At 41.5% G+C, this 27,998-nt stretch overlaps 1 protein-coding gene across 5 annotated transcripts; it reads right to left on the bottom strand.

The window, feature by feature from the left end:
- On the bottom strand, positions 1-27,989 carry rnf111 (ring finger protein 111). Of its 5 annotated transcripts, XM_069693511.1 has the most exons (16): positions 27,907-27,981; positions 27,529-27,591; positions 23,022-23,981; positions 19,128-19,260; positions 11,001-11,155; positions 9,122-9,316; positions 8,559-8,923; positions 7,725-7,968; positions 6,293-6,656; positions 6,074-6,199; positions 5,788-5,905; positions 5,179-5,259; positions 4,083-4,178; positions 3,713-3,799; positions 3,209-3,312; positions 1-1,552 (listed from the first exon to the last, which is right to left on the bottom strand). In XM_069693511.1, exons 3-16 carry the CDS (start codon positions 23,902-23,904, stop codon positions 1,435-1,437), a joined length of 3,069 nt encoding a protein of 1,022 aa, XP_069549612.1. In that variant the 5' UTR covers positions 23,905-23,981; positions 27,529-27,591; positions 27,907-27,981; the 3' UTR covers positions 1-1,434. The 5 variants fall into 5 exon arrangements, with proteins under 5 accessions (XP_069549612.1, XP_069549613.1, XP_069549611.1 ...); XM_069693512.1 differs by lacking the exon at positions 27,529-27,591 and having other exon boundaries at positions 27,907-27,989; XM_069693510.1 differs by having other exon boundaries at positions 27,529-27,981.
- Between the last annotated feature and the right edge of the window lie 9 nt (positions 27,990-27,998).

The raw sequence follows: 27,998 nt of genomic DNA on the forward strand, positions 1-27,998 counted from the left end.
TTAAGAGTTATCCAAGTTTATTAATATTATTTTTTAAAACTAATATAAATCCCACAGAATATGATCCTGGTGCCTTTAAGTCAATGAATGCATGGATACCTGCTTTAAGTACTGCATTTCAACACTCCATTCAAAATATGTTTTTTTGTTTCTTTTTTTAATGTTCATCAGAGTGGAAATACATGGCCTCGGCGCACTGTCATATTCACTACTACTCTTCTACCTTTTTCTCTCTCTTGTGCAAGTCTATGCGAGTGAGTTAGTCAACAGTATTAGTGTTTTTCTGTCCGCGGCAGCCAAAATGGACGCCGCTGCTCAACTACAGAGAGACAAAAGGGAGGGTGGCTAAAACGGTTTGAAGTGTGAGAACAAACAGTAAATATTGATCTGGAACTGAGCTGTGTATTTCCCTCTGAGCACGCGCGCACACACACAGGAAATAAAAAGTCAACGCCACTGCCAGTATCAAAATGACAAGTTGATCCCAGGTTGCAGGCTCGTGTGAAATTTCTTAAACACATGTGGACCTGAGATCCTCTGACAGAAACCGAGTTAAGCATCGCAGGCCTGTCTGCAAGGGAAGGAACCCCAACAAAAATGAAGAAAAGATTCACAGCAGGTCCCGACAATCGTTCAGTTTAGAAAGAACAGTCAAGAGAGGGACGCGACATTCTTTTTCTTGTTCTCTAAAATACATCAGATGGCGGTGACAACGGTGGTTTCGTCAAATGAAGGTGCTGGAGGGGGATGTGATCGTAGCAAAGCATGTGCATATTCTGGGAGTGAGGTGAACATCGGAGTTTATTTCCACTCTAGAAATACTGGGTGTGCACTAATACAGCAGCTGATCTGTTAACATATTTCCCTAGTTAGGAATGTTTTGATTTACTTAAAAAACATCTTTCACTAACAATCCACATCTTCTAAACATAAACTAATCAATACAATGATTGGTAAAATGAATCCTGCAATGTCTTTTTTTTTAAACTGGAGGTTGACATTCTATTCTAGTAAAGCAAGGCATTAGGTTTACAGAAATGCGTCTTTACTAGAGCAGCTATCCTCACCTGCAACTTGTTAGGCCGTGTTAAGCCCACGTTATATGTGCAAAGAAATGCATTGCAAGGAAACATGCAGAGAAAAACAAAAATGACACTTGAGGAAACAATCAAAAGCTACATAAAAGCTTTATAAATACAATAAAATCTTAAACCCTTAATGGAGAATTCTAGCTGTTGTAGTAATATGTGATAGCTGGCACTCTAGGCTCAATGCTTTTTTGTCAGGTGTTTTTTGTTAAGATTCATTTTCTCGTAGTAGAGCTGCGCAGGTAATTCATGCCATCTTTGGTTGACTGCAGTACTGAAGAGAAAATTAATATGATCTCAAAATAAATTTTCAACAAAAAGGGGTTGTTAGAAAAAAAAAACAGCATCAACTCTCAGCAGACAACTGCGCCTCAATGTCCACTCTGCAGATGGGGCACTTCTTATTGGTGAGGAGCCACTGATCCACACACAGCTGATGGAAGAGGTGCATACATGGTAGGCGTCTGCAGGGGAGACACAGCGAAGAGAGACATGAGGGGCTTTCACATGTAATTCAATTCATTTTTAATCCACCTGCATATACGGTGAGGCTGACTTCCAATCAGCAGTTACAGCGTGGTCCAGCTGCTCTGCTCTGCCTGCTTCTCTTTCACTAGTCGTTACTGTTGGTTCCCTCATTATCCCTGTTGTTCGAATAAAGAGGAAGTCTGGTTATATTGACAAATCGCATGAAAAAAGAAAATCAGCACTGAATTAATCCAATCTTTGAGTTGAGGGTTTATTCATCTGTATCACAGAGCTCCCACCAGCTACAGCTACCACAAACAAACACAAACACACTGGTGTTTATTTTGAAATGATCCCACAAACATCGTCCTGCTGCTGTAAAAACTCACCAGCAAATACACCCGTTACTTCCGCTGAAGTAAAGTTTGATTAAAAGCCACACTGCTAACCTGTTTTAGGAAATTACTATTTGTAAAAATGAAACTATATGTTTGTGACCACATTTGTCTGATTCAGTCAGATCTAAGTGTTTTTCCTGGCATTGATTAAAAACTCAATTTATCAAAATTATGCATTTTATTCCAAGAAAAAAAAAATCCAGACTCCTTAAAGTGGTTTAGTTTTGACTACATCTTTGTCTTCATTCAGTACGCTCGGATCTGTAAATATGCTGCAGCCCTCCCTCACTCGAACTCGCCGATGTGTAAACTCCACCCCAGAGGTTGATGGGATTGTGATGTATGAAACCCTCAATCTGAAAATTGAATGTTTTTTTTTTTTTTTAAGGCTGTTAAGACTGTTACTGTAAAATGCAATGCTTAATGTAATGCACAGTCATGATGTTGATGGCTTATTTTGCTTATGATATGTCTTGTAATATATTTAAAAAAAAAAAAACACCAAATGGAAAGTTAAAAAGTAGATTCTCATATGTGGGGGTCTTTGAGCCTTCAGTAGGAACCACTGGATTCAGGTCTGAGAGCCACAGACAAACAAATGGAGAGTTACAGTTAAAACACAACATTGTTGGTTTTAGTCTTTTCATGGGATTTGTAGACAATAAAACACAGAATACTTCCTGCTCCTTTGCTCCTTTTTTAAAAAAAATGTCATTGAAGAGTCTTCAAACATTTAAACTCTTCATGTGATTTAGTTTTCATTTCCCGACTGTGAACAGACTGTTGTCCTCTGATCTTCATTCAAACGTTTCATTGAAATTGAATTCAAATTCAAGTGTAATTTATATACAACCTTCCTAAAATGCCTTCAGTTGATAACTTTAAATCTTCTTTTCTTTGTCTTTTAAATTTTTTTTATTTTTTTATCTTTATTTATTTAAAAAAAATCGAGGTAAACATCAAACCTGACAAACATCTCCAACAGAGGGCAGAAAAATCCTCTTCAAAAACCTGAGTGAGTGCCAAAACGCAGCTCCATGAGGCCGGTAATTTTAAGGCACTCTGGGATTTTCTGCTGATTACCCAAATCCTTTGGGTTAAAAAACAACAACAAACAACTCTCATGAGACGGCGGCAAAATAAAATAAGTACACCTGCCATCCCACCTGTCTGTGCTCACAGACACGCCCCTCAGCGTAATTGAACACACTCAAACCTGTGAGCAGCCCAACACCCAGGAGGGCAGACATTTACCTGACGTCCTCCCCCTCCTCCAGTATCGACAGGCAGATGGTGCATTTTTCTTCCGTGTCTTCATCTGCCCCCTCGTCTTCGTCTTGCTTACCATGCAGCTTTCTCTGTTTGTGAGAAACATGTGGAAACATTTGATACGTGGCCTCGATCAGTGAAGCAGCAGATTTTTTTTATTTTTTTATCTTCCTATCAATTCACTCTCTGTTAAACTGCTCGACTAAAACATGTGGTAACATTACAAGTACATATTACATTTATTCCAAAATATAAATACTGCCCATAAAGAGGTTAACTAGAACAAACACTTCAACAACAAACTTTAAATTTGGGGACAGAGAGAATGGTCATTTTGTCCTGAAACAGAAAAACTTTCTATCTGCTGTCTCTACGCTAAACAAATCAAAGTTATTAGCCGAATTCCCAGGCCCCCAAGACTACTACTAACATCTACTGTACATGTGAGCAGAGACATGTTTCCAAATTGATTTGTTCATTATTTCTCACCGATTCTGGGGTTGCGTGCATATTTTTCCCAATAGAGGCCCAAGCTTCAGGTGTTAACTGTTGGTCAATGTCTCTCTCCAACACCTTCTGTATTGGGTGGCAGGGTGTTAGATTGCTCATTTAGATACATTTGGAAACCGCTAAGGAAACTTTTCCCCAACAAAATCTTCACAGCTGCAATCTCTGGTAAAAAGACACTACAGTATTTTCTAAATGTTGGCAAAACATCAGAACGTTTGAAATGAGCACAAAAGACCACTGCGCACTCTGTCCCAGAATAAACTGTAACAGACATGCACCAATATGTACAGCATCTTCAAATTGATCAAACAGTACAAACGAAGTGACACACACTCCGACAAGTTCTCACCTTCTTGTACTTGTGTGGGTAAGTGCACCTCTCTATGGTTCCCTGAGAGGCTCCTCGGTTCACAGTCCCCAGTCTTTCCTCTAAATGCAGCAGGTCCTGATGGAGGAGGTATTTAATAAAGACAGACATCAGACTGATACACACACGCCCTCTTTCTCTTGCTCTACATGAAACATGAGAACCTGGCTAAAGTTCACCTTTTCTCTCAATAAGGCCCACCAACACCGATGAAACCCTTTGACTCAATAGGTAATCTAAAATAGCCTTGTTTCTTAAGATGTATTGATAGGATTAATATTTCAGTTGAGTCTATGGTTGCATGCAGGTGTGAATATACTGAAGGCAAAAAAAAAAAAAAATCTAAATCACTGCCCGTCTACTCGGCAGCATTAGGATTGGGATTACATAGTGACATTTAAACTGGTTAAGGAAATGGAGCAGGCACAGGCAAGTAGGGATGCAACTAACAATTAGTTCTTTATCGATTAATCTGATGATTATTTTCTTGATTAATTGATTAGATGTTTTTGTGAAAAATGTCGACCAGTGTTTCCCTAAACCGGAAGTGCAGCTTAAAATGTCTCATTTGGTCTACAAGGAGAAGATTTTCAGTTTATTATCATGGAGGACAAAAGAAATCAGAAAATATTCACTTTTAAGGAACTGGAATTAGAGAAATGACAACAATACATAGATTATTTAGTAGTTGGGAAATAACGTTCTGTCGATCAACTAATTGATTAATGAATTGATTGTTGCAGCTCTGCAATGAAATTCACGTCTGTCCAAAACAACTTTCACAGACGTGTTTTGGGAGCATCTTTGAAAATGCAAACCAGAGCTCAGGGGTCAAACCACCATCATCGGGGGGTAATGGCCGACCTGCTCTGAATATAACTGAGCTGTGGCTGACCTGAGCTCTGCAACACATTAAACTGAGTGTGACGTGGTTAGAGTTGAAAACTCCCCAAAAAGTTGCTCAGTTAATACACTTCTGTTGAGGGTTTTTTTCTCTGAACATTTTGTTGAAATATTTGCTTGGTTTGTCTTCGGGCTTCTAAAAACACATTTCTGAACAAACAGAAACAGTCCTCACCTCATAGGTTCTTCCAAAGCCAGTCATTCTAGATGAGATGTACCTAATGTGCGGGTAGGTCACTTCAGATATGCCAGTGTGCTATGAGGAGGAAAGCAGAGCATGCACAGCACATCATGTTTAGTCCTGGGAAGCAGTGTACAATTTCCTATGGTCTCACCAGAGGTTACTTATTATATGCTGTATGACAAACATCTGCAAACTCTCCGTTTCTCAGGACGAGGCGCATGTTGCCTGTAATCTATTTTCAAAACAAATCAGAAGGGCTTCTGAAAGAGTTCAAATGGTAAATATGTAACAATGACGGTCACCAGATGTATTAAAACTAATGAATTCTACAATAATTATATAATAACGTCAGAAAACTGTTGACTACATGCGCGCTGGATGTGACTGAAGAATTCTGGATTTGTTGAGTGTGCACTTGAAATGCTCGATGAGCCACTATTAATTGCTAATGCATTATTCATGTGGTTCACTAAACCATCCTTGAAATAACGGATGTTATAAATAAGGGGCCAACACCATTAATCTCAGCCAGACTTCATTTAAAAGAGATTGGTTTTCACGTATGCTAATGGCTGCATGTGTGCTGAGGGTCTGTCTCACCATGAAGGGGATGGGGAAGTGGTGCAGTCTAGGGGGAGGGTGGTAGTGGGGCAGGTGGGAGTGCAGGTGCCCTGAAGGGAACGGTGCCACGGGTACTCCAGCCTCGATGCCAAGCTCCCTGTTGACAAACAATGAGGAGTCTTTATCACATCAATACTTTCCCTGATTGACGTGAAGATAGAACCGAGGAACTGCAGTCACATTAAACATTTACAAAATTGGATTTGCTGATATGAAACTTGGGTGGACTTGAGAAGAAAGGCGTCTTCGAGCTGCTGATACTCACCACGCTGTTCTCTGCTCCGGCTGGCGAGGATGGGAAGACATAGTTTGTGGCACATGGATGTGGTGACCGTGGCCGTAGTTGGGGTGCATTCTGTGGGGGTGCGGAGGCGGACGCTCATGTGCTCGTCTGCAAAGAAAAGGAAAATACAAGTTCCACAAAATGACGGTCTACAACTCTTATCTTTGACTCTAATCTGCATTGGATGGCGGCGGATCTCACGTGGGGTGCTGCATCATCCTGCGCCTCTGAACCTCCATCCGCTGCAGCATCTCGTGTTGATGGAGCCTCTGCACTGAAGCCCCCAGCGCCGGCATATGGTGCGGCAGGGTCTGGTGGTCGGTGGGAAGATGCTGGGCCAGCGGGGCACTTGAAGTCGAGAGGTGGTGGGTAGACAGGGGCGGGGGAGGGGCGGGGGGCACAGCATGACCCGCAGGGTGGGATGGCAGCGGTGGGTGAAAGGTGACAGTGTGGGGAATGACATAATCGCCTTGTGGAGGTGGCTGAGATGTAAGCTGGGGGTTCCCGTGGGAATGGGGACAGGCAGAAGAGGGCTGATGGTGCAGCGAACGTGTTAGAGAACCATCTGGGTTTGACAGAAGAGAAAAGGGGAAAAAGTAAGAGCAACATTGTTCAGCACAAAACAATAAGACAAGTCAAATGTTATATTCTCGTTCTTGTTAACAAGTCTCATGGAAAGGCCAAATCTGATCATGTTCGAGTGCGTCAGGACTTTCCAGCCTGCCGAGGACACAAGCCTATTCGTTCTTACTGAAGGTGTCATTTAAAAAAAACAAAAACAAAAAAAAATACATTGGTATACTCAAGAAACATGTCAACGACGCTGCTCATTGATGTGTTTTTAATAATTTCATTATGGTTTTGATTTCTTCTGCAGTAGGTTTTGGTCACAGATGTTTGTTTTATCAAGCTTTGGCTACACAAGAAATACTTGTTCCAAGGATCAATTTGGTTTTGGTGTTGATATGTCACCATTTCTTAAGAAAAGTCCAAATTGGAAATGTTTCTCACCTCAGGCATCAGTCAAATGTTGGCCGAAACGGTTCTTAATTTATACTTTATACCAGTGGACAAATACCTTTGTTCATCGAGTAACAGAAGATGCATTTGTAGCAGGATTTGTTTGTTCTTGTTAACATAAACATTGTATTTTGACGGGTTTCTGGCAAAAACAGAATTATTTGAGTTGTGAGTCATCATTTAAAAAATATTCCTATTTTGTTTTTAGTTCTTCTTGAGGCAGACTTCCTTGTCCGAGCAGCAGTGAAATGAGGAGTAGTGATAGGCAACAGAGAGCATAATCACCAGTGGCCACTGACTCTTACTACATTCCCACCAGGGACCCTTGTCACACTCCATACTGAAATATTCTGAGTAGCAATTAACTTCTTCTGCCTGGTACATTTCCCTCAGCACTTGGCACATTAACCATCAGTCTCTGTTAATTACTATTAGCATTAGGTTTTAGGAGTGCATCTGTCTGCCAATTTTCTCTCGTACTATGGCACCAAAAATGAGTGAATTTTCCAACTACAGCTGCAGGCACTCAAAATTCAGATTTAAAACAACTTGGGGAAATGAAACCAATAGTGAATGTCTGATTTCCTGTGCTACATGACCGCAGTGTACTCACAAGATGGGTGCATGAAATGTCTGCATGGCTGGGGTTGTGTTTGTGGCTGAGCCACCATGGAGGAGCTGAATGAGTCCACCACAGCTGGCTGGCTGGTCCCAGGGGTTGCCTGGGAAACGTAAGCAGGAGGCCGTGAGGTGGAGCCGGGGCAGCACGGGTCAAAGGCCGAAGTGCTGCCATGAAAACTGGCCCCGTTTCCACTGCCCCGAACACTGCTGTTGCTCAGGTCTACTGGCAGAGTTTGCTGTGGGAGGAAGACAAACATGTGTGCAATGAAATCTACATGTATTTTTCTTCATAGAAAAAAAGAAACTCCCGTCAGTAATTAGTGATGCATAGTGAAGATTTGACAAAGCAGAGGAGGAATTTAGCACTGAACTCATGCTTGCTATGAATCATAGCAAGACCATTCAAAATATGTTACTTCCTGTGTGAATGAAGTTTCTCACCTCATTCACACAGCGTTCTATTTAAGGTTATAAACCGTGAAGGAATGTAATTACAACTTTTTCAGGTCAAGGCGTGTGTGTCGTACTTCCAAATATCCGCCTGATAACCTCAATAAGTAAATAATGATCATGTGCTGAGAAAATAAAAGACTGTAACCTAAACAAACAGATGTCCCATCACCGTGACTGTGTTATTGCGTTTCAAAATAACATGTACCATGTCGACTAGTTAGAGGATGCTAATGATGCAACAATAATGACATTTAGATAGAGCTGTAATTTAATGGTCATGGAAATCAGGTTTATGTAGAAGCACTGGGTGCTGACATTACCCCACTTACAACAATGAATCCAAAAGTATTGTACAACTACAGTACGTGGATACCTGGTCATGGTAGTGGGCTGTGTTGCCGCTACTACCGCTGTTGCTGCTGCTGACAACAGCGCAGGGAGCGGGCAGAGCGCTGGGTCGCTCCACGTGGCAGCTCGGCTCCTGAAAGGGCACAGTGCCCGGGGGCTGCGGTGCTGGGTGGTGGACGTGGTGGAGAAAGTGGTGAGCGTTGCCGTGGCTGTGCTGAGAGCCACTGGTCTGGTGAGAGGACGACGCCTGCAAGCAGCTTGAATGAGAGTGGCTCAGGGACAGGTGACCAGGGGAGGGGCCTCCGCACGGGGAGTGCTGCTGACAGCAGGATGGGAGTCTGGGCATGGCTGTGCCTGCGTTTTCTCCTGCCAATCCTGGTCTGTTGTCATCTGATGAGGGTCAAGATATACGATTAGTCAATGAAAAAAAACAAATGAGATAGTAGGCTAGAATTTTGCATGGTTTAATGTGTAAACATGAATTAGCAGCTGAAAGGAAGTGATCTCTGACCCACGCTGCCTCTGGGCAAGAGTTAAAAAAGGACTGGTCGACAGCAGCAGGTGACAGCATGCCATGTCCTGCCTTACCCTCTGTGGCTGTGCGAGCCGAGCCATTTGGCCTCTGTATGTGCATACTTTCAGGTATTGAACCTGGGCAGCTAGTGGAAGGGCCTGCGGCATCATTGAGCTCTGAGGTAGAGGCATGATGGGAAGATGATGACGAGGACGACCTGACTGTTTGAGGGTGAATACTGCCAGAGGTCGTTGGCACAACTGAGAGATCTGGGGAGAAAAAAAGAGCAGGTGATGTTTTAGAAAAGGCAAATTAATGACAAAAGTGCTCAGAGTGCTCTTTTTACAGAGTCTATGCATTAAAAATGAGAAATAAAAGAGCACACAGCTGTTTGTAAAAAAAAAAAGAAAAAAAGAAAAGAAGAGGTTTTCTTTCATTGAGTCATTTCCGATAGATACGAGAATTACTAAAAAACGTTTTGTTCTTTAAACATTTCAAAACAACATCTAAACTTATTACAAAGAGCAGTTTCTGTCACTGTGTCTGAGCCCAAATCTATCCATACTATTTATTAATTAAATTCCTTTTACGCTGTGTTGGTTTAAAAAATGAATTAAAAAAAACAAAAACACCTAGATGTATCAGCTCTGGTATCGACATGTAGTCTCTGTCTAGAAGCAGGATTTTCACAGTTCATATGACCACCTAAAATTCAACTTTACACTTTGTGTGCAAAAGAAGAATCCCACTGGAACATGTGTGAGCAGCAGCAGAGTAGAGAAGCAGACCTTATTAGCATGCCAGTGTGTACACTTCATCTGCTTTTCATATTCACAAATTAATTTCCCCCCTTTCTCCTAAGAAATGCAAATACTCTAATGCTCAGCGCTCTACCGTGCTGCTATTCATCAAGGGCGTGGGCTGATCAGACTTACACAAGGCACTAATGGCTAAAATACATGGCTAATGTGAAAAGAAATGAGGTTAATATAAGTTCATGTTGATGGTTGATAGACAACAATACATAACTGAGGAGTCAATGAGAGTGAATATTTAAGGCATAATAATAACAACAAACCATGTCTATTTTACAAAATAATGTATCAAACTATTTATATCCATCTACATTTCAGAATCTCATTTTATGAAGGCTATGTCTCTTGCAAATGTTTACTTACTTGAGTCTTGCATAATGCTCTTGTCAGTGTTGTGATCATAATAACTAATGCAAGTTCATCCCGTATCTACAGTATTTGCAGAGATTGGCACGCAAGTTAACTTGAAGCTCTGCAACGACTCGGCAATTAAATCCAGGTTGAAAAGGACCCAAACAAAGCTCGATGTCGAGCACATGAAGCACAATCTTCAGATGAATTTTCTCACCTTGCATGAATGTGTGGATTATTTTTTAATACAATTCTATTCTACAATTCTATTCTATTTTTAATGTATGTCTACTGAAGGGATTGTATTTACTTTTTTCACTTCAAAAACTGACAAAATGTGCAATTTGCACTGGGATGTCCAAATTAGGAACGAGCGACGATTTTCAAATTTTCATTAAAGCATTGACAAATCTCAGTTTACACGACTATCTTGTTATAAAAAAACATAAATGTTCTCTTGTTATTACCGGTGCCGAGTCGCAACACATTACTACCACCAGAAGGTGGTGGTAATGTATCTTACAGCTGTTTGTCAACCACCATTAAGCAATAAAAGAAGAACATGCTACTACCAGGCTCAGGTACAAACAGCAGAAACATGCAAAGACAACTCCAACCGTCAAAAACCTTACGTGTAGAACTCCTTCAAAAAAATGAATGAATAATAGTTTCTCATAATTATTTCCAGCGATGATTAAATAGTATTTTTGCATAAAATGCCCATCCCTCGCCTGATCATTGACATGCTGGTGTACAGAATAGTGATATTTTCTGGGTTCATCGTTACCATCTTCATCGACAGTGAGGTCCACCACCTCGCCAGCATTCTGACGCAGTGGCTGGATGACGGTGGAGAGCCTGTGACGTCCACGTGGCTCCTGAAGACGATTCTGGGAGCAACTATTAGCCCAAATCCTTCCAAGACCCCCCACTGAGCGTGACCTGCAGACACACAGACATTTAAAAGAAAACACCTGTTATAGCATACTGGAGTGCAGGACCACCAGGAATATTCTCAGCTCAGTGAAGCATTTGCTTCTTCAGAGCCAGATGCTCAAAGTTCATTTCCAGGACAGCAGCTGCTTGGACAAAAGCATGCTGGTGGAGGAAGTAACAGCAGAGATGTGTGATAAAAGCAGTTAGACCTGGTCTTACTACACTGATTTGATTGCGTTCTCTAAAGACAGTGCATGGCAGGAGTATATTATCAAATGAGCAAACATACAAACATTTAAATTCCCTTGCACGCATCAGAAAGGCCTAATAAAAAGGTATGAGGAGTGAATACAATATAATCATGAAATGTTTAGGTTGGCACACGCCTGTGATCAGGTATGTTTAAAGGGAATTAAGCCACCTGTGTGAAAACTTTGTCCGAAAATATAGCTTACTCTCTCAGGACTGCCATCACGGAGCATCCACATGCACCCCACCACTTCCATCTAAATCTTTCTTTTTTCCAAGCACCTTTCTTTTTCCTACATTTTGCTCAAATGCTCTGCACCTCTGTCGCCCTGCCTTTGGTCCTTTTTCTACTCTTCCTTTTAATTTTCTCTCTCAAAGCCTCCTGTCGCTCTACCCCTCTGCCTCTGGAGTGAGAGGCCAGGGAATAGCCACATTTCCCTCCACGGTGCCGTAAAGCCAGGCGATCAGAGGGAGGAGGAATGAGCCCGAGGGACAGGAGACAAGAGGCTGCATGAGAGTGCCGTAAAGCTGGATACCATGGAGCTTTGTAGCGAGGGAATTTCACAACTGCTAAATGAGGGATTTTTTTTTTTTTTTTAAACAGCAGCAGTGGGAACAGGTCAAGTGTCAATAGGAAAAATGCACTTCATAAAGGGTACAATAAAAGAAGTGATAGAAAACATGAATTGCATCAATTTCTGTCCTGCCTTAAAAGATGCTAAGTTTATATATATATATATATATATATATATATATATATATATATATAAATAATACTATGTAATGTTAAGGACTGGTTCAATTATTGATAAATTCCTCATTATGCAGAATACTCATTTAAAGAGTCTGCTTTAATCAAATCCCCCAAAATGCAGAAAACTGCTGTTTGTGATAGGGAGGGGTGGGGGTGGGAGGTGGGGGGGCGGGGTCCCATTAGCTCAGACTGTCTGCATCCACTTCAGTTTCCTGTGACACATTCTGCACAATACAAGTGGAAGAAGGGGACAAAGCTTATTAACTTTCAGACTGCACAAACCACTGAAGCAAACTTGTGTCCAATATACAAACACACAGATACACACACTCCCAACACTACACACACAGCAGTGAGGGTGATGTTGAGGAGGGTGGGGGGGGGGGGGGTGCACAAGGTGTTTGTGTTGGGGTCTAATTGGACAGCCTCCCAGCTCTGGGTTGCTCCCAAGGAGCAGTATTTGCCACTGGGGATGAGTTCCTAATTAAGCAGACCTGGGATTATTTTGTAAATATCTGTTTACCACTGTGACCCCCCTGTGTGTGGGGAAGGGTTGGGAGGGGGGAGTGTTGGCAAAGAGGAAAACAGTATACCGTAAATATGAACACTATGGGAATGGACGGCTTGGCAAAGCTGCGGTTGTGCCAAGCAGAAGTGATATGAGCCAAATACCCCAGGGATCAGAAGGGAGCTGAGCTCTGTGCTAATGTGGAGGGAACTGCTGGGACTGATGCTATGGACAGCTAAGGCTGGGAGTTTGGGAATTACAGGGGAGGAGATCATACAAGGCAAGAACAGCAATGTGTACGAGTGGTAAACAATCTGAGGCGTCAAGCTTTGCAATGACAAAAGTATACAGTTTGTATTTGGTAATTTAGGATCTCTAACTCTTGGCACTAACACGTGGGACACACTGCCTGCATGGCGAGCGTGTGTGCGTGTGTCTGCTGCAGTGCTGCAGCTAGCAGTTTTATCCTCCTTACATTGAGTTTCCCTTTGATAATGGCTATAAGTAATCGAATGTTTGAGGTCTGAAAAGCCATAACAAATACAACGCAACGGAAAGCCTTTCTTTTTTTTTTTTATTTTTTTTATTTTTTATTTTATTTTATACACTTTATTAATCCCCGAGGGGAAATTTCTTCACTACAGCAGGGGGGCTCTCAGGGGGGAGCTGCTGCAGCAGGCTGCCACGACCGCGGCGCCAGGTAACCTGACCTGAAGTGCATGTTTGTTTTTTGGGTTTTTTTGGATGATGGGAGGAAGCCGGAGAACCCGGAGAGAACCCACGCAAGCACAGGGAGAACATGCAAACTCCGCACAGAAAGGCCCAGGACCGGATTCGAACCCAGAACCTTTTTGCTGTGAGGCGACAGTGCTAACCACTGCACCACCGTGCCGCCCTTTCACCTGTTAAATTATTGACACAATGGAATTAGAGCCTTCTGCTATAATTATACAGGACACATGTGATAACAGATCTTTTTCCATGTCTATTTTTGCTGGAAACCATGCACATCGCGTGTGAAAAACAGAAGTCGTGTCTATTGTCTAGATGAAGCCCTGCAGATGCGGAGCCAAACATGCATGTGACACAAGTATCTCATACAGGCTGTGTGGCCGCTCCAACCTGTTAATATGGGCGCCAAAATGAAAATCAAGATGTTCCATGAGTGCCACAACTTCCAGGAATCCTGAAGACAGAAATATAGTATGCAATGTATGTAAGCACAGAAAGTGTTATGATATCCATTCCCTCTCTGTGACCCTGCTAATATCCATGTCCTGAGCTGATCTGCAGAATGAGGACAGGGACTGATCAAGGCCTTTTTTGATTAATCCATGTCAGCGACATGATCCTTGTTTATTGTAACTCCCTGCGCTCTGGATAAAGCAGCTGCCAAATACAGCCCACGGTGCACTGTTGAAACACTGGAAACTTCTCACAACACACTGCTTTGCAAGTGAGTCAATTGTAGAGCCGCATGAACAAATAAATAACAGCCAGCAGTTCAAATCTGAGATAACTACACTGACAGCATGTCATTGAGCAATGGTTTGGGTTAAAAATAGGTGCTGCTATTGTTTTAAACCTGCATTTAAACATCCACATTTTGTACAAGGTAGAAATAAAACGAGGCTGTCCAAATCCTGTTCATGTTCGCTGCAGCAGTTACAGACTGACACTCTTCCATCCATAGATTTGATAGAAATGCTATTAGTCACTACGCAAAATACAAAAGGAAACCGTTGAAAGGAAAAACTATGATGCAGACTTCACTTTGTATGAATTATAAGCTATGTTCACTTCAGCAAAATAAGGATAATTCAGCTGAGACATGCATATTGAAGCTGGTTATAAGTAAATATGAAAGTGTACATGGGCAAAATTAAATGAATGGTGTCAGAGGCAGCCAACTGACCGGTAAATGATAAGTACTTGATAAGGACACTCCTAAACATTACCAAAAAGGCCACGATACACTTCGTGTGTGGGTTTGTGTATGCAGACACACTGTGCCTATATTGATATATAAACTTCATACAAATGCACATTCACAAACTGGACCACTGGCAGCGTTAACAAATATTTCATTGCTCATTGTGTTGGCCTTTGATTCTCCACCCTCCTGCTCCGATGCGGCCCATCCCCCCTTCAACAAGCCTCATCCCTACATTCTCTGGCGAGACAGGACATCTTTGAAAGTGAGGAAGACGGGCAGATTAGACAAGCTGTGACATTCCAAGGCACCAAGTATTCACCTCCACTAACTATGTTCAGATATTACTGATAGATGAATATGAAGTGGGTAGCGGGGGAGGAGAGATACAAAAAGGGGAAACAGATGGAGGTTAACACAGAGGCAGCGGTTTGTGAATGGAGATGCATAATCACCTACGTAGAAGAAATAGGACAGTACTGAGACAGGAAGTCATATGATGAGAATGAGGAAATAAGATTGTCAAAGGGGTGAGGAAAATGGAGGCGGCAGCACAGGATGACAATAGGATATGAAGCTTCTATAAATGTATTGCTCTCACATTATCAATATTTAGCAGTTTCACTGTATTGTATAAAGCCATGGACTGTATTATTATTTCAATGAATTGTGCTGTACAGTTTGTTCAGGTGGATTTGTCACTAAATCTTTAGGGTTTACATTTCCTCAATTGAGGTGGGGGGGGAGTTACTGTTCGGATCAGTTCTGTACTGAACTAGTGGTCAGACATATCTCAGTGACTCAGGAAGTTTGTCAGACATCTTCTGCTTAAATCGTTCCATATCATGGAGATATCCATGAAGGATAGTTCATGAATAGTTGGAATATCATAAATTGAGAAGAAGAACTAAAAAAAACTAAATCTGAACTACCATTGTCAGGAGTTTTACAAAACTGTATACCTGCTTCTTGCTAGTTTTGAAAGTACTACAGACTGTTTGTCAAAATAAATAAATAAAAATCCAGTCACGTGAAAGGCTTAAAGGTTGAAAAAAACACAAAAAACAATATCTTGGAAAATGGGTTGCAGGAATGAAAAGTAAACATGATTTACAGTTTTATAAATCTGTAATAATAATCACCAAATGTATTTCATTTCCTGTGGCATTTGTTGATCATTTTTATCGGTAACATATGGTTTTAATATGTATGCCAGACAACAAAGTGACTTGCTCAAAGGGACTTTTTCTGTCCCCACCACTCAAGCCATTCACTGATGACACCGGCTAATTATGAACCTTTATTCAGACGATCAGTTAGCTTTACAGTATTTGTGATGCTTCTCCAAAGAGTTAAATAACAGAAGTGTTGCGCAGGTCCCCTTAGAGTGATGTGGTTTCATGGCTATAAACAAGTAGGCATGCAGCTCTGCTATGGCAACTTTCTCTGGGCAATGTAAGCAAAGCTATGGTATCAATGACCAGAGCAAATTAGATGAAGCTCTCCACCCCACCCAACAACTTATCTTTAAACACACAAAGTCAGCAGCCAGCATTTACCTCTTCTAGTTGTGTCCAAATGACTCCATCTACGTACACGCACTCTGGGCCTGATTTACTAAGATCTCAAATAAAAGGTACTAAATTGCGTGTTCCTTCCAAAAGTTTGCAAATTTTTGCACCCGTTTTGCGGGTGATTTACTGAGTAATTGCGTCATTGAAATCAGGTGCAAATCGCTGTATTTAAATGAGGTGTTTGTGTGTGTTAAAGTGATTCCAGCAATGGAAAACAGAGAACGACCATAAAATGAAAAGGACATATGATCCCATTGAAATTAAGAAATATAAATATGACAAGAACAAAACCCTATATAGGAGATTATCAGCAAGAAAGTCAATACTGTGGGGAAAACAAAAAGGCAAAAAAAAAAAAAAATAAAATAAGGCTTAATAATAAAATGTTGGCAAATAAAAGAGGAGGGACGGTGGATGAGATCCTCTAACAAACACGATCAGCAGGTCCAGATCTTTCTGTGATGAGCAGGTGAATTAGTTTCAGTGTCTCCTGAGTGCTCGTGAACCTGATGACGCTACCTGTGAATTCTGCAGGACTCATTCAGGATGTGACAGCTCACCTGAATAACAGGACTGGTGGGATATCAAGCAGAGACACGCTGGAACGACCCAGAGGCAGCAAAATGCTGAGTTTTTGAATTGCTGGTATTTCGTGGCTTCTCCTTGCTGTTGGCTGTCAATCATCATTCAGATCATTCAATAACTCAGAAGTGTCATCGCTGGACAAACGATATGTCTGAATAATGTTTGCGTCTCATCTCAAAAATGCTTAACGGGTGTAAAACCACGTTCTCTACGTATTCTTTGGTTTCCTGCGTCTCCTTCTCACCACAATAAAAGCAGCCGTCTCTCCTGATGTTCATCTGATTAATATGTTTCTTTCAGTCCTACTAAAATACACATCAATCACTTCTCCTGTTTCTACTTCCAGGTTTAGTAAATATCATTGCGGGAGCTAAATTGTTCTATTTGAATGTCCCCTCTCAGTATTTTGCACCTTCAAGCAGAAACGCCCAATATTACATACACATGCAGGCAAACACGCAGAATGGACAACGTGTTAAATTACACATTTGAAAGACGCAATCCTCGCTGCACGTTGTTAGTAGATCAGCTTGGACATTTTTTTGCGGGCGGTTTGGAGTTTACACGTGATTTTACACATGCAGACCTTCAGTAAATCAGGCCCTAACACAGCTAATGGCCAAAGACAGGTTAAGGTCTTATTTAGGATGAGACATTTACATAGTCTTTAAATCCATAATATCAGTAGAGCCATTAATATAGGAATGATTATAACGGCACAACGTTGTGATCTATTATTGCTGTCTTACCCAGAAAATAAAAAATACAGTTTGCCTCCCATTCACACATGCACTTACACACCAATGACGGCAGAGCTGCCACGCAAGGTGCTCGCCTGCCATCAAGAGCAACTTGGACTGCAGTGACTTGCCCAAGGACACTTTGGCATGTGGCTGGGAGGAAACGGGGATCAAACCACCAACCTTGTGATTAGTTGGCAACCCACTCGACCAAGTGAGCTACAGCCTGCACAGGACTGAGACAGCAGAAAGTACAAAGGCCTAAAACTAGTAGTTCCCCTGTTTGACAGTGAGCTACTCCAAAAAGACGAACAATGAAAGTTGTCCCAGTGTATGATGTCACAAACATTTTCACATTGTAATATGATAGCTGCTTTAACTCTAAATATAATGTAAATGTTTAGCTCTAAAATGTATACTTTTGGTATCAAGACTTCACACACTGAAAGGCTTAACAACCCGTTTCCTCCCTCATAATTCAAGTTAAGATATATACCAAAGAAGAGGTTTCATAACAGAAAATAATTTCAAATGGCCATATCTACTTTTTGAGCTCTTGCAGCAGCAGCATCCACTTCTCTACTGCATATCCAGATGGACCACTTCTTCCAAACTGATTGTTTTGTTGTTACTGCAGCATGCACTGCTTCTGTCTGTTGCTTGTTTGGGGGCACAATCTCCAGTGTGACAGGCTCACGAACACAATAAGCTCATAAACTGGTGCTCAGTTAGAGGATGAGCGCTACTGACTAACATCCAAGTTTACATAGCGCACCACATGAAACGCTGACATTAGCAATGTGGCAACATATCAACTTATTATCTTATGAAAGCAAACAGACATAATATTATAGCAGTAAGCCACACACAAACAGAATAACTAATATGGCTTTCGAGTATAGGGAAAGCGGGTTCTTAGTCCTCTACAGAAAGAGGAAGAACACCACATGACCAATCATGCAAAAGTTACTGAGTTCTCCTCGGCCCCAGGCTCCAACAGACCCGACTATTCACAAGAGAAAATTGCTCTGAACAATTATGGAAATCAATAAAATTTCAGACACTTTTAGTCTGGCTGTTGATTGATTTATAGCTCTATAAATTAACTCCCTTATCAGTCTGCTGTTCTTTCATTTTTGTCCCACTGGAACTCCAAGCCAAGTTGGATTCAAGTTGGACTAAAAGCCATAAAACTTTATTGGGTCATTACAAAAGCATGTTGTGCTTTCCTTCCTAGAGATGTCACAATAACAGGAATTTGGTACTCAAACCGTTTTATATACAGTCTACTACGAGAATTGCAAGATTCTCAACACCAAATTTGATACCAAGTAAGAATATCAAATAAATGTATTTCAACAAGATCTACACGATCACCACAATTTCAATTTCAAGGTGGATGCTCACGATTAGCGTCACCACATGGTCACAGTCTCCCTTTCCGTTTGATTCTTCCAAAATGTGTTTGAAAAGGACAAAAACAGTATTACATTCGAACCACATAATGGAAAATAGCATAATGTGCAGCCAGGGTCAAATTGATATTAGATCCTATTTTATTCCACACAACCTTAGGCCAAGTCATATCATCAGACACTTTATTTCACTGCTGAGGGAAAAAGCTGAGGTGCCTACCTGAAACCATCTCCGACCGTGACGATCTCCACCTCACTGTCCGTTGAGGTGACATTGATCTCCTCGCTTGCAGGGACAGCAGGAGCTGGAGCTGGAGATGCCTCAATCACCACCACGTCCTCATCCAGAGCACCTGAATAGACCAGTGGGAGTTAGTACTGTGCTAAAATACACCACACACGCAATCTGATAAGCCCAAGAAGGACTCACACTACCTTGAAGCAAACAGCAAACACATGCTGCAGCCTGCACTCAGACATGTTTACATATCTTTATTCAATTTTGACACTTAATTAACAAGGAGTCACATAAATTTAAGGTGACCTCTAGTATTAGAATTTGCTCAGTTTAATGCTGGGCAGAGCTGAAAAGTCATTAGTGCTCAACCTTTCCACATCTTCCCTGTATTTGGTTACCTATGCAAAAGATGTCACTATCTCTGCTTGGACTAAATACCAATCCATTTGGATTCATCTGCAGAGGATTTTAGAGTGTATTAATGTCCCCTCTCATCAAACACAAGTAGCCCAGTTCATCATAGGCACTGCTAAAACAAGTTAGTCATTGCAAACTAATTTGAGACAAATGCATCATTCTCCTCAGCCTTCTTCATGCCTGTGCCATGGGGGGGTGGGGGATGGGGGGGTAATGAGAGCAGTGCCTCCCGAAGTAGATTCTGCATTGTTAATAAATGAAAACACAGTTTGATCTATGGGTTTATGTTTCAGGGTTAAGTCTATGAAGTGGGGCAGATAATACACAGCATGCAGTCACAGACATTATAGGTTTATATGTGCTTACGGTCTCATGCCTGTTTCTAATTATTGTCACAATTTCTCTGTAAGTAAGAGTTGCTGAGTCATGCATCGGGTGCATGAGTCAAGCTTACAAATGGTTTCCCATAGGATTAAGCATTCCATGTAAATCTAATGCAAAAACCTTCATGGCATATAGCAGATGGCAACAATATCATCGTCATAGCACATAGCTGACATTGAGATATATTTGTTTTTTTGTTACCAATGGGATGACTGAGAGGAAACCTTTTCCTAATGTAATCAATATGAGCACTGCTTTCACTTGATCTAGAATTGAGCAGAAAATCTAATCCACTGAAGTCTGTGGAAGCAAGTCAAAACATTTTAAAATAACTCAGACCAGACATCTTGAAGTAACTGGTACTTTACTTAAATTAGTGAGTAACAAAGCTTATTTGTGTAGTTTGTATGCAATGGGAGTATAGACTGGGTTTTTTTCACATCACAAAGTAACTTGCCATGCTAGTGAAGTCCATGATTCCTCAGAGACATTTCTATTCTAACTGTCTCACGAGAGCTGCTGCTTAGCACCCTCGGCAAGTGTAGCTGCCTGGCACTCGGGTGAAGCCTTCATATAGTCACACAAACAACAACAGCTTTCAAGTTGGTAGACAATTGTAACCAAAATGTGCACTGTTTAGCGAGGCAAGCAACACCAAGTACGACCAGTCCTAACATAAGTATATGTCAAAAACCGGAATGAAAATATTAAAAGGCCACGTGTGATCACTTTCTGAAGTCCAGCCAAGGCAGCTCCTTGATCAGCTGTAAGTATGAGGGCATGCAATATGCTTGAGAGTGAACAGCTGCTATCTATGATGCCACCAATTTAGTATGTCAATTGGTCACACTAAATTGGTCAGATGTGTGTTTAGGATTTAAAAAAAAAATAAAAAAAATAAAATCTAAAACAACGCAAGTGTAACATGCATTCAAAATAAATTTGGATGAGATATTAATATTGGTTTCCCCTCTTTCATATACTCAGTTGGCCTCATGTTAGAGGTGACATTAAACTGTTTCCTGCCTACATCACACCTACTCCAAACCTGGACATTTACAAAGCAGGTTTCATCACTTGCCTCCTTGCTTTGCTCTGTTGTAAACATGTGCCTTGTTTTTCCTCTGAGACCTACTGTTTTTATGCAAAGGCTCCTGCTCAACAGTGTCTGAGTTTTCTCCCACCTGCCTCTCACCACAGAGGCACAACAACTTACTTTCCATTCTCCCCGAGGACCACAGCAGCAGAAATAATGCCGAGGCTGAATGAGAGAAACAACGAACCAAGGTAGAGGTTGGGCGTTTGAAGGGATCTGACTCTCACTCGCTGAGCATGAGAGCAGAAAGTTATGGTTGGAATTTAGAAATTGCATCAAGAGGGGACAGAGTTTTCCTTTAACTTTTGTCAGGTGCGGGACCCTGAAAAGCAGAGAGGAGTAGCTATTTTATCTATTAGAGGTGCCTCAGATTCTTATGCATGTTGCAACCTTGCTGAATTCAAAAACTGTAAAATGACTTATTACATTTTTCACCAACTTGTTTCCTTCCGCAGCAGACCAGAAAGATGGACTGAAACAAACCTGTAATAACTTGATCATACTTTAGTAAACAAGCATTAGTAGGGTTTTCTATTGTTCTTTGCCTACTTTAGCCATGCCGTGCCAAGCAGAGTCGGGAGGACATGCATTCCCACTACAGCCTCACAGTGGGGGCAAGCTGCGCTGCTGTGGTCCTTCTTGGTAGCATCACCAACCTGTCACGGTCTACAGCTAAACTTTTATAATAGTGCTGAAGACTCACGCAAAATCTGTTTGTAAAGTCTTTCAGTGCTCAGTACCGTTGAAGCTTCTACCTGAACCTCTGTGGTTTGGAGTTTAGTTGCACTCGTTCCTGTTTGTACAACAAGATGTGAGGCTGTTTGCTGCTCACCAATGTAGTTACCAAAACACTCACGCTGTGCATGTGCAGCTCAAACACCCCGGCTGACATAGTTTACAATCATCTCACTTCTGCTGTAGCCAATTAAATCCTGATTGTACAATGAAGGAAACATGTACCACACTGACAAGCGCTTTTGTGTTAAATGCTGTCATAGCAGAATGCACAACACAAGTTGACCTCTTCTCCAGCAGCAGCCTTTTCTGCTTTGCTTTTCAGTGCATGTTAATTGCACATTGCATCAACGTACTTCAAATAAAATATGTTAATTCATGCTGGAGTGCGTTTATCTTGCAGCATTAGACATCCTGGTGCCTGTGAGCTTTTGAAGACATAATTTTTCCTTACTGTGATGGAACTTCGGTTATGTTATATTATATATATATATATATATATATATATATATATATATATATATATATATATATATATATATATTATCCGTATATATAATATGTAGGATTTTCAGTTTAAAACATCGAAAAATACCAAAATTATCAAAATAATGAGAAGAAATCGCAGTGGTGATGTTATGTAAAAGAGATCTATGTTTGTGTTGCAAACCTTTCTACCAAAATTATCATGCTAACCAGTAACCCCGGACCATACTGTCTGAGTTAGGGTTGGGTCGTGATTTTCACATTTTTGAACCAGGCATTCTGAGCTTGTTTGAACAGGTCAAACTGATCTTTTATCAGTTATTTAAAAAAGCAAAAGCAAACTTCTAACAGGCGGCAGAGAAAGAAAATGCTGAATTGAATCTAACCACTCATAGTGAGAGCTGGACTGAGGGCAGACTGGATGCTACGATGTCGCACAATTGTCACTTAACGTACAAAATGGTATCACAAGATGAGACCTACATATCCCAAAAACAATCACACAAATAACTGCCCACGCTGTGATGTAAATTTTACCTGCTGATGTTTATAAAAACCCATATTGTCTGAAAATAGTTAAATAAGGCCCACATGGACAAAAGCATCTCAAATTTTACTGAATTTTTCTGACTGTCCATTCGTAAAATAGACTATTCCGCTTTACAGCCTAAAACCTCACGCTGTAAAACCACACGTTAGGTACAATACAGAGATTACAATGCAAAGATAACTGTAACAGAGTGAGCGTTTGTAATTACCTGTAGCTGCAGCCGCACTGTTGGACTGGCTGCTGGTGCTGCTGACATCTACATACAGCTCATCTTCTGCCTCAGTGGAAGAGGGGGAGGACGAGTCACTGCTCAGCTCCTCGCTGGAACTACTGGTGCTATGGAGTAGAGCGTACTTCCTACGTGCAATCACCTCACGTTTCTTCCTCTGCAGTAGTAGTCGCTCCTTTTGCTTCTGAGTCCGCTGACCTCCCCCAGGAGCCGTTTTCACAAAGCGCTTCCTATGCAGCGGCCGCCGGCTGCTCAGACATGGCCGCTTTAGCAGCACAGGCACAGGCTCAGCCTCAGACCGCACCCACTTATGAGAGCGATTCCCCCGAGTTCGACCCAAAACAGGGCGCAGGCCAACTCCAGTGGCTCCTCCTGTTGTCAGGGCAGGAGCCTTGTGTTGGCCCCCTGTTGCTCCAGCTTCCCCCTCGTCCTCTGAGCTGAGAGTGTCCGAGTCCCCAAATCGCAAGCTAGATGAGGGGGAGGAAGCACAGTCACTAAAAGAGGACTCGTGATTATGTTCATCCTCACTAGGGTGCTGTAAAAGTTCAACTCTGGGACGCTGAGGTGTCAGTGAACTCTCACTGATGTGGCCCTCCTTCAAAGAGCAGTCTGATGGCCCTGCCTGTTGGCCTTTTCTTTTCCTGCGCCCGGGGAGGCTCCGTTCTGAGTCTCTGTGTGTCCCTGTGTCCCTTAGGGGCCGATGCCTTGACTCACACAGGGTTTCAAAATCGCTACCTGCCTTTCCAATCACCTCCATGTTGTTAGGGAAGCTCTTGGCTGCCTCAATGGGCTCTGGGTTCACCAGTGGCTCCTTCAGGTGCTCCTGTCTGCTGGCGGCCTCAGATGGCACCTCACTCTTCATGGTGGCAGGTCTGTCCTCACAGGGCAAACACCAACTGCATTCGCATTAAGTCCTACGCCCACTGCATCTCGCAGAACCTGGAGAAAAGAAGAGAGGGAAGGAGTTACAGATGCACCATCCACTCAACAAAAAATAAAAAGCAAAAGAGCGTCCTCATCTAAATGTAGGTCTGAACGATGAACTAAAAATATTCTATGTTCTCATTCATTCATAAAATTAAATGCTGAAAATCTAAATGAAAAAGCAAGTCACCCACGGCCCATTGAAATATCAGAGATCAGGCCAGTTGCAATTATCAACTTCACTCAATAGACAAAATAAATAAGACAATGTGATCACATTTGTTTGATCAGACAGAGCTATTGAGCTGCTAAAGTGTGTTATAAATATAAATATATCTTAAAATCCAGGAGGCCATTAATATCACTACAAACAATATTTAAATTACCTTTACTAAAGCTAAATGTCTTTCTAAAACATTTAGCAGGGACAGAGGAAGCAGGAAACAAAAAGCATCAGACACTGTTCTCTTACAGCGGAAACAATGCTTTATCAAGGAAAGCCTATCGATGCAACCATGCAATCACAAAAACAACAACATAAATAACTATGAATCATTATACATATGCCTTCTTGTAGTAAATACAAGGTTATCTCAAAATGTAGCAAGAGAATTACAAGCAAACAGAAGTTTAACACCAAATTTGTTAGTATTTTACTGACCAATCAAAAACAAACAACACACCCAAACAATATTTCGTGGTGTTATGAGTAGAGCAATATGTTCATTCACTAAGTCATTTTGTTTGTTAGTACAAAATAAGACGGCGTTACCCGAGGCTGCTAAATAAAGAGAGAAAATAGATACCCACAGGCTGAGTCAAAAGTAATGGATGAGTCAAAGAGTGAATCAGACCAAATCAAAATGACATCCTCAAGATTATATCCACCGTGAAAGTAAATCTCATGTTTATGCCATGACTTTGATAGAGTTGGAACTATGACTGCCAAGTATATCGCAAGAGAAAGAGACTCTTTAAGCAGTGGGAGACTTTTCACAGTGATGGAAGGTATCCCAGAACAACGCCAAATTCCACCATTTCTAAAAATTAGGCTACTTTGTAAATACAACCAAAAGTTTGTCTCCAAGACTCCTCATGTACTTTCGGAGGCCACATGGCTGACTGCACCATTTCCCAGTCAACTGTGGTGTTTGCACTGACATGGATTATAACACTGGAGAACTTGTGCTTCCAAATTGGCAAGAAAGAAAAAGACTCAGTGCCATCAGCTGACAATAAAACTAGAAACTAGAACAATTTATGAATTTAGTTCTGATTGTAGAAAACCAAACATAAAGTAAATGACTTTCTTGCCAAATATATCACATATCCACTACTTGTATAGTGATGTAATTGCTATCAATGGTAAGATATCAGGATATCGCTGTGTTAGGAAACATTACCAGTATTTCAGTGGAGTGTTATTCTTTTTTACCTGCAAATTACCCAGATTTGCAAAGGTATATACATAATACACCAAAGATCTGTAACACACCAGGTTTTGTATAACTGATAGTAATCCATTAAAAGATGCTTTGATCTTGGCCTACACCAATCAATATTTTCTTCTGTTCACAGTCAAGAATATATATGATTCCGAAATATTCCCAAGCAGAAACATTACAGTTGATCACTCTTAATAGGTTTGATCAACACTTTTGTCGATGTATCTATTACAGATAGCACTTTACCACTAAGTAAGGGCATTGTATATATGCAGTAAATGCACTGGTTTCTAGCAAACCTTATGCGCTATATGCATGTGGTAATACCACCCACAGCAACAAGCCGACCACACTTATTGATATGATGAAACAAAATCATATAAAGCTATATCCACAGGGGACCTGGACCCTATCCAGCTGACATTGGGTCAATCACAAGGCCAAAGCAGAAGGACAACCATCCAAGCTCACATTCACAACTACAGCCAGTTCAGGATCTCCAATCAACAGCCGGAGTACCAGGTACTCAAACAGGCACAGGGAGAGCATGCCAACTCCACACAGAAAGGCCCCCAGCCAACCAGCAGGTTCAAACCCAGAACCTTATTGCTGTGAAGTGACAGTGCCACCCGAAAAACAAAATCCTGCTGCTATTATTTCAGTAAGTGATTTCAGAACATATTGTACCAACACTGTGTATGTGGCCATCTGGAAGTACAAGTGATGTAACACAACACGAGGAAAGAATACCAGTGTTGTGTTAGGTCCATCCATGTTGTTCACTGGGGACCACACAACTCATAACATTAAACAAAATGTGGATGTCCACTTCTGCTTATATGTCACTATAAAGACTCTGTCAAGATCGCCATGTCATTTAATCTGCATCAAATTTAAACTTCATATAAACAAAACCTGCCTGTAAAACATGGTGAAAATTAGATCATCCAACTACTGCATTTAGGATATTTTTAACATCTTCTATTTTGTCATTCCAGGTCAGTTGTTAGCAAATGTAAAAGTAATCATCTTTAATATACAGGATGAAGCTACAAAAACTACTGAAGAGGCCACCACCTCTCTGGCACTGTGAAAATGTAACACAACAGCATTCCTGATTGCATTATCTGCAGGCTAATTGTGTTGGACTGCATTATACATTTGTGCATGTTAATTTATGTTGCAGTGCTTTTCATTTACAAACAAAGAGATAGAGAAGGGGGGTGGAGGGGGGAATGCACCAAGCATTGCCATTGCATTCTTCATTCACTACCTATTTCACAACAGCATGCTGGGTGTCACTTGACCTGAAGATGGGACTTCTGTGAAAGAGGGACGCTGGCAGAGGTTCATGTTGCCATGGGGTGGTTTGCTCCCGAGTATGATGGAGCTTGTGGATTTGGTGAACTTAGCAATAACACATGCAACAAAGCTCTCTTTAGCCTTTATATACACCTCACTGATAAGAGAGGGTCCTTCAGATGCCACAGAAAGAGCTGCGCAATGACATGCATGAATTCAGGGGCCTCAGAGGGCAGCCCTGAAGGAACAAAAATCCAAAGCATCAAGGCTGAATGCAGATTTCTCTTTATGATAAAACAGAAAACGATCAGCAAGAGATAGTGCGTCTACTACCGGATTATCTCGTCTGAACTACTTATAAAACAAAATATATGGTGTACCAGAAATGGCAACAGTAAAGCAGTTCAGGATGTACGACTGAGCCAGGAACTGATGAGCTCTAACGATACCCCGTGTACTTTCTGACTGGGAAACGACCACCAACCACTCAGATTAGGCAAGCAAAAAAAACAAAAAAACAACAACATACATTTATTTAGGTTGACAGTATCGAGCCTGAAACTGAGGCTAAGCATAGTTTCTACAACGTTTAACAATTACAATAAGCCCAGCTGCTGTCTGCCGGTGTCCCACAAACGCTGCTGAAGTGACTGAGGCCAGATAAAGTCAGGTTAAAAGATGAGCACTACATTAAAAAAAAATAATATCCAGAGCTGGTGATTATTCCGATAGAGAATCAAGAGAAACCAGACTGGACAGCTAGCCATGTAGCCTGACAAATACTCCAGACAGAAGACAACAAAGACAACACGTACCTGGGTCTAAGTCCGTTTTTCAAAATGTGTCACCGTCCTTTTTGTAACATACGAGGTCAAATCCTGTTGAACACAACGACAAACGTTGAAAACTGTCACTTATCTGAATGTCAACTAGGCAGGCCTACACAGAAATCGCGACCCGAGGACGGCAGTGGCTGCGATTGTGAAACTGACAACAGTCCGAGCTGAGCGGAGGCGAAGTCGACGGCAACGGGCCCTGGATGGCTACGAGCTAAGCTAAGGCTAGCTCCACTTCACTCATCAAATACTCGATTATATTCAGCCATTTTGACTCGCAAAGGAATCCTATCGACTTTCGAAAGGTATCACGCCCTCTCCGTTATCTCTCTATTTGACAAGGTAGAAATGTCTCACTATTGGCCCTCGACGAAGTTCCCATTCCTGCTTTCCGAGGCATCCACTGTTGTTTACCCAGCAGGTCGTCTGACTGTTGGCTGCCAACTGCT

This window comes from Brachyistius frenatus, unplaced genomic scaffold (assembly GCF_029030835.1).
Source record: "Brachyistius frenatus isolate BFR_SWC_R1_liver_20210118 unplaced genomic scaffold, ASM2903083v1 Contig_15, whole genome shotgun sequence".
NCBI lineage: Eukaryota > Metazoa > Chordata > Actinopteri > Embiotocidae > Brachyistius > Brachyistius frenatus.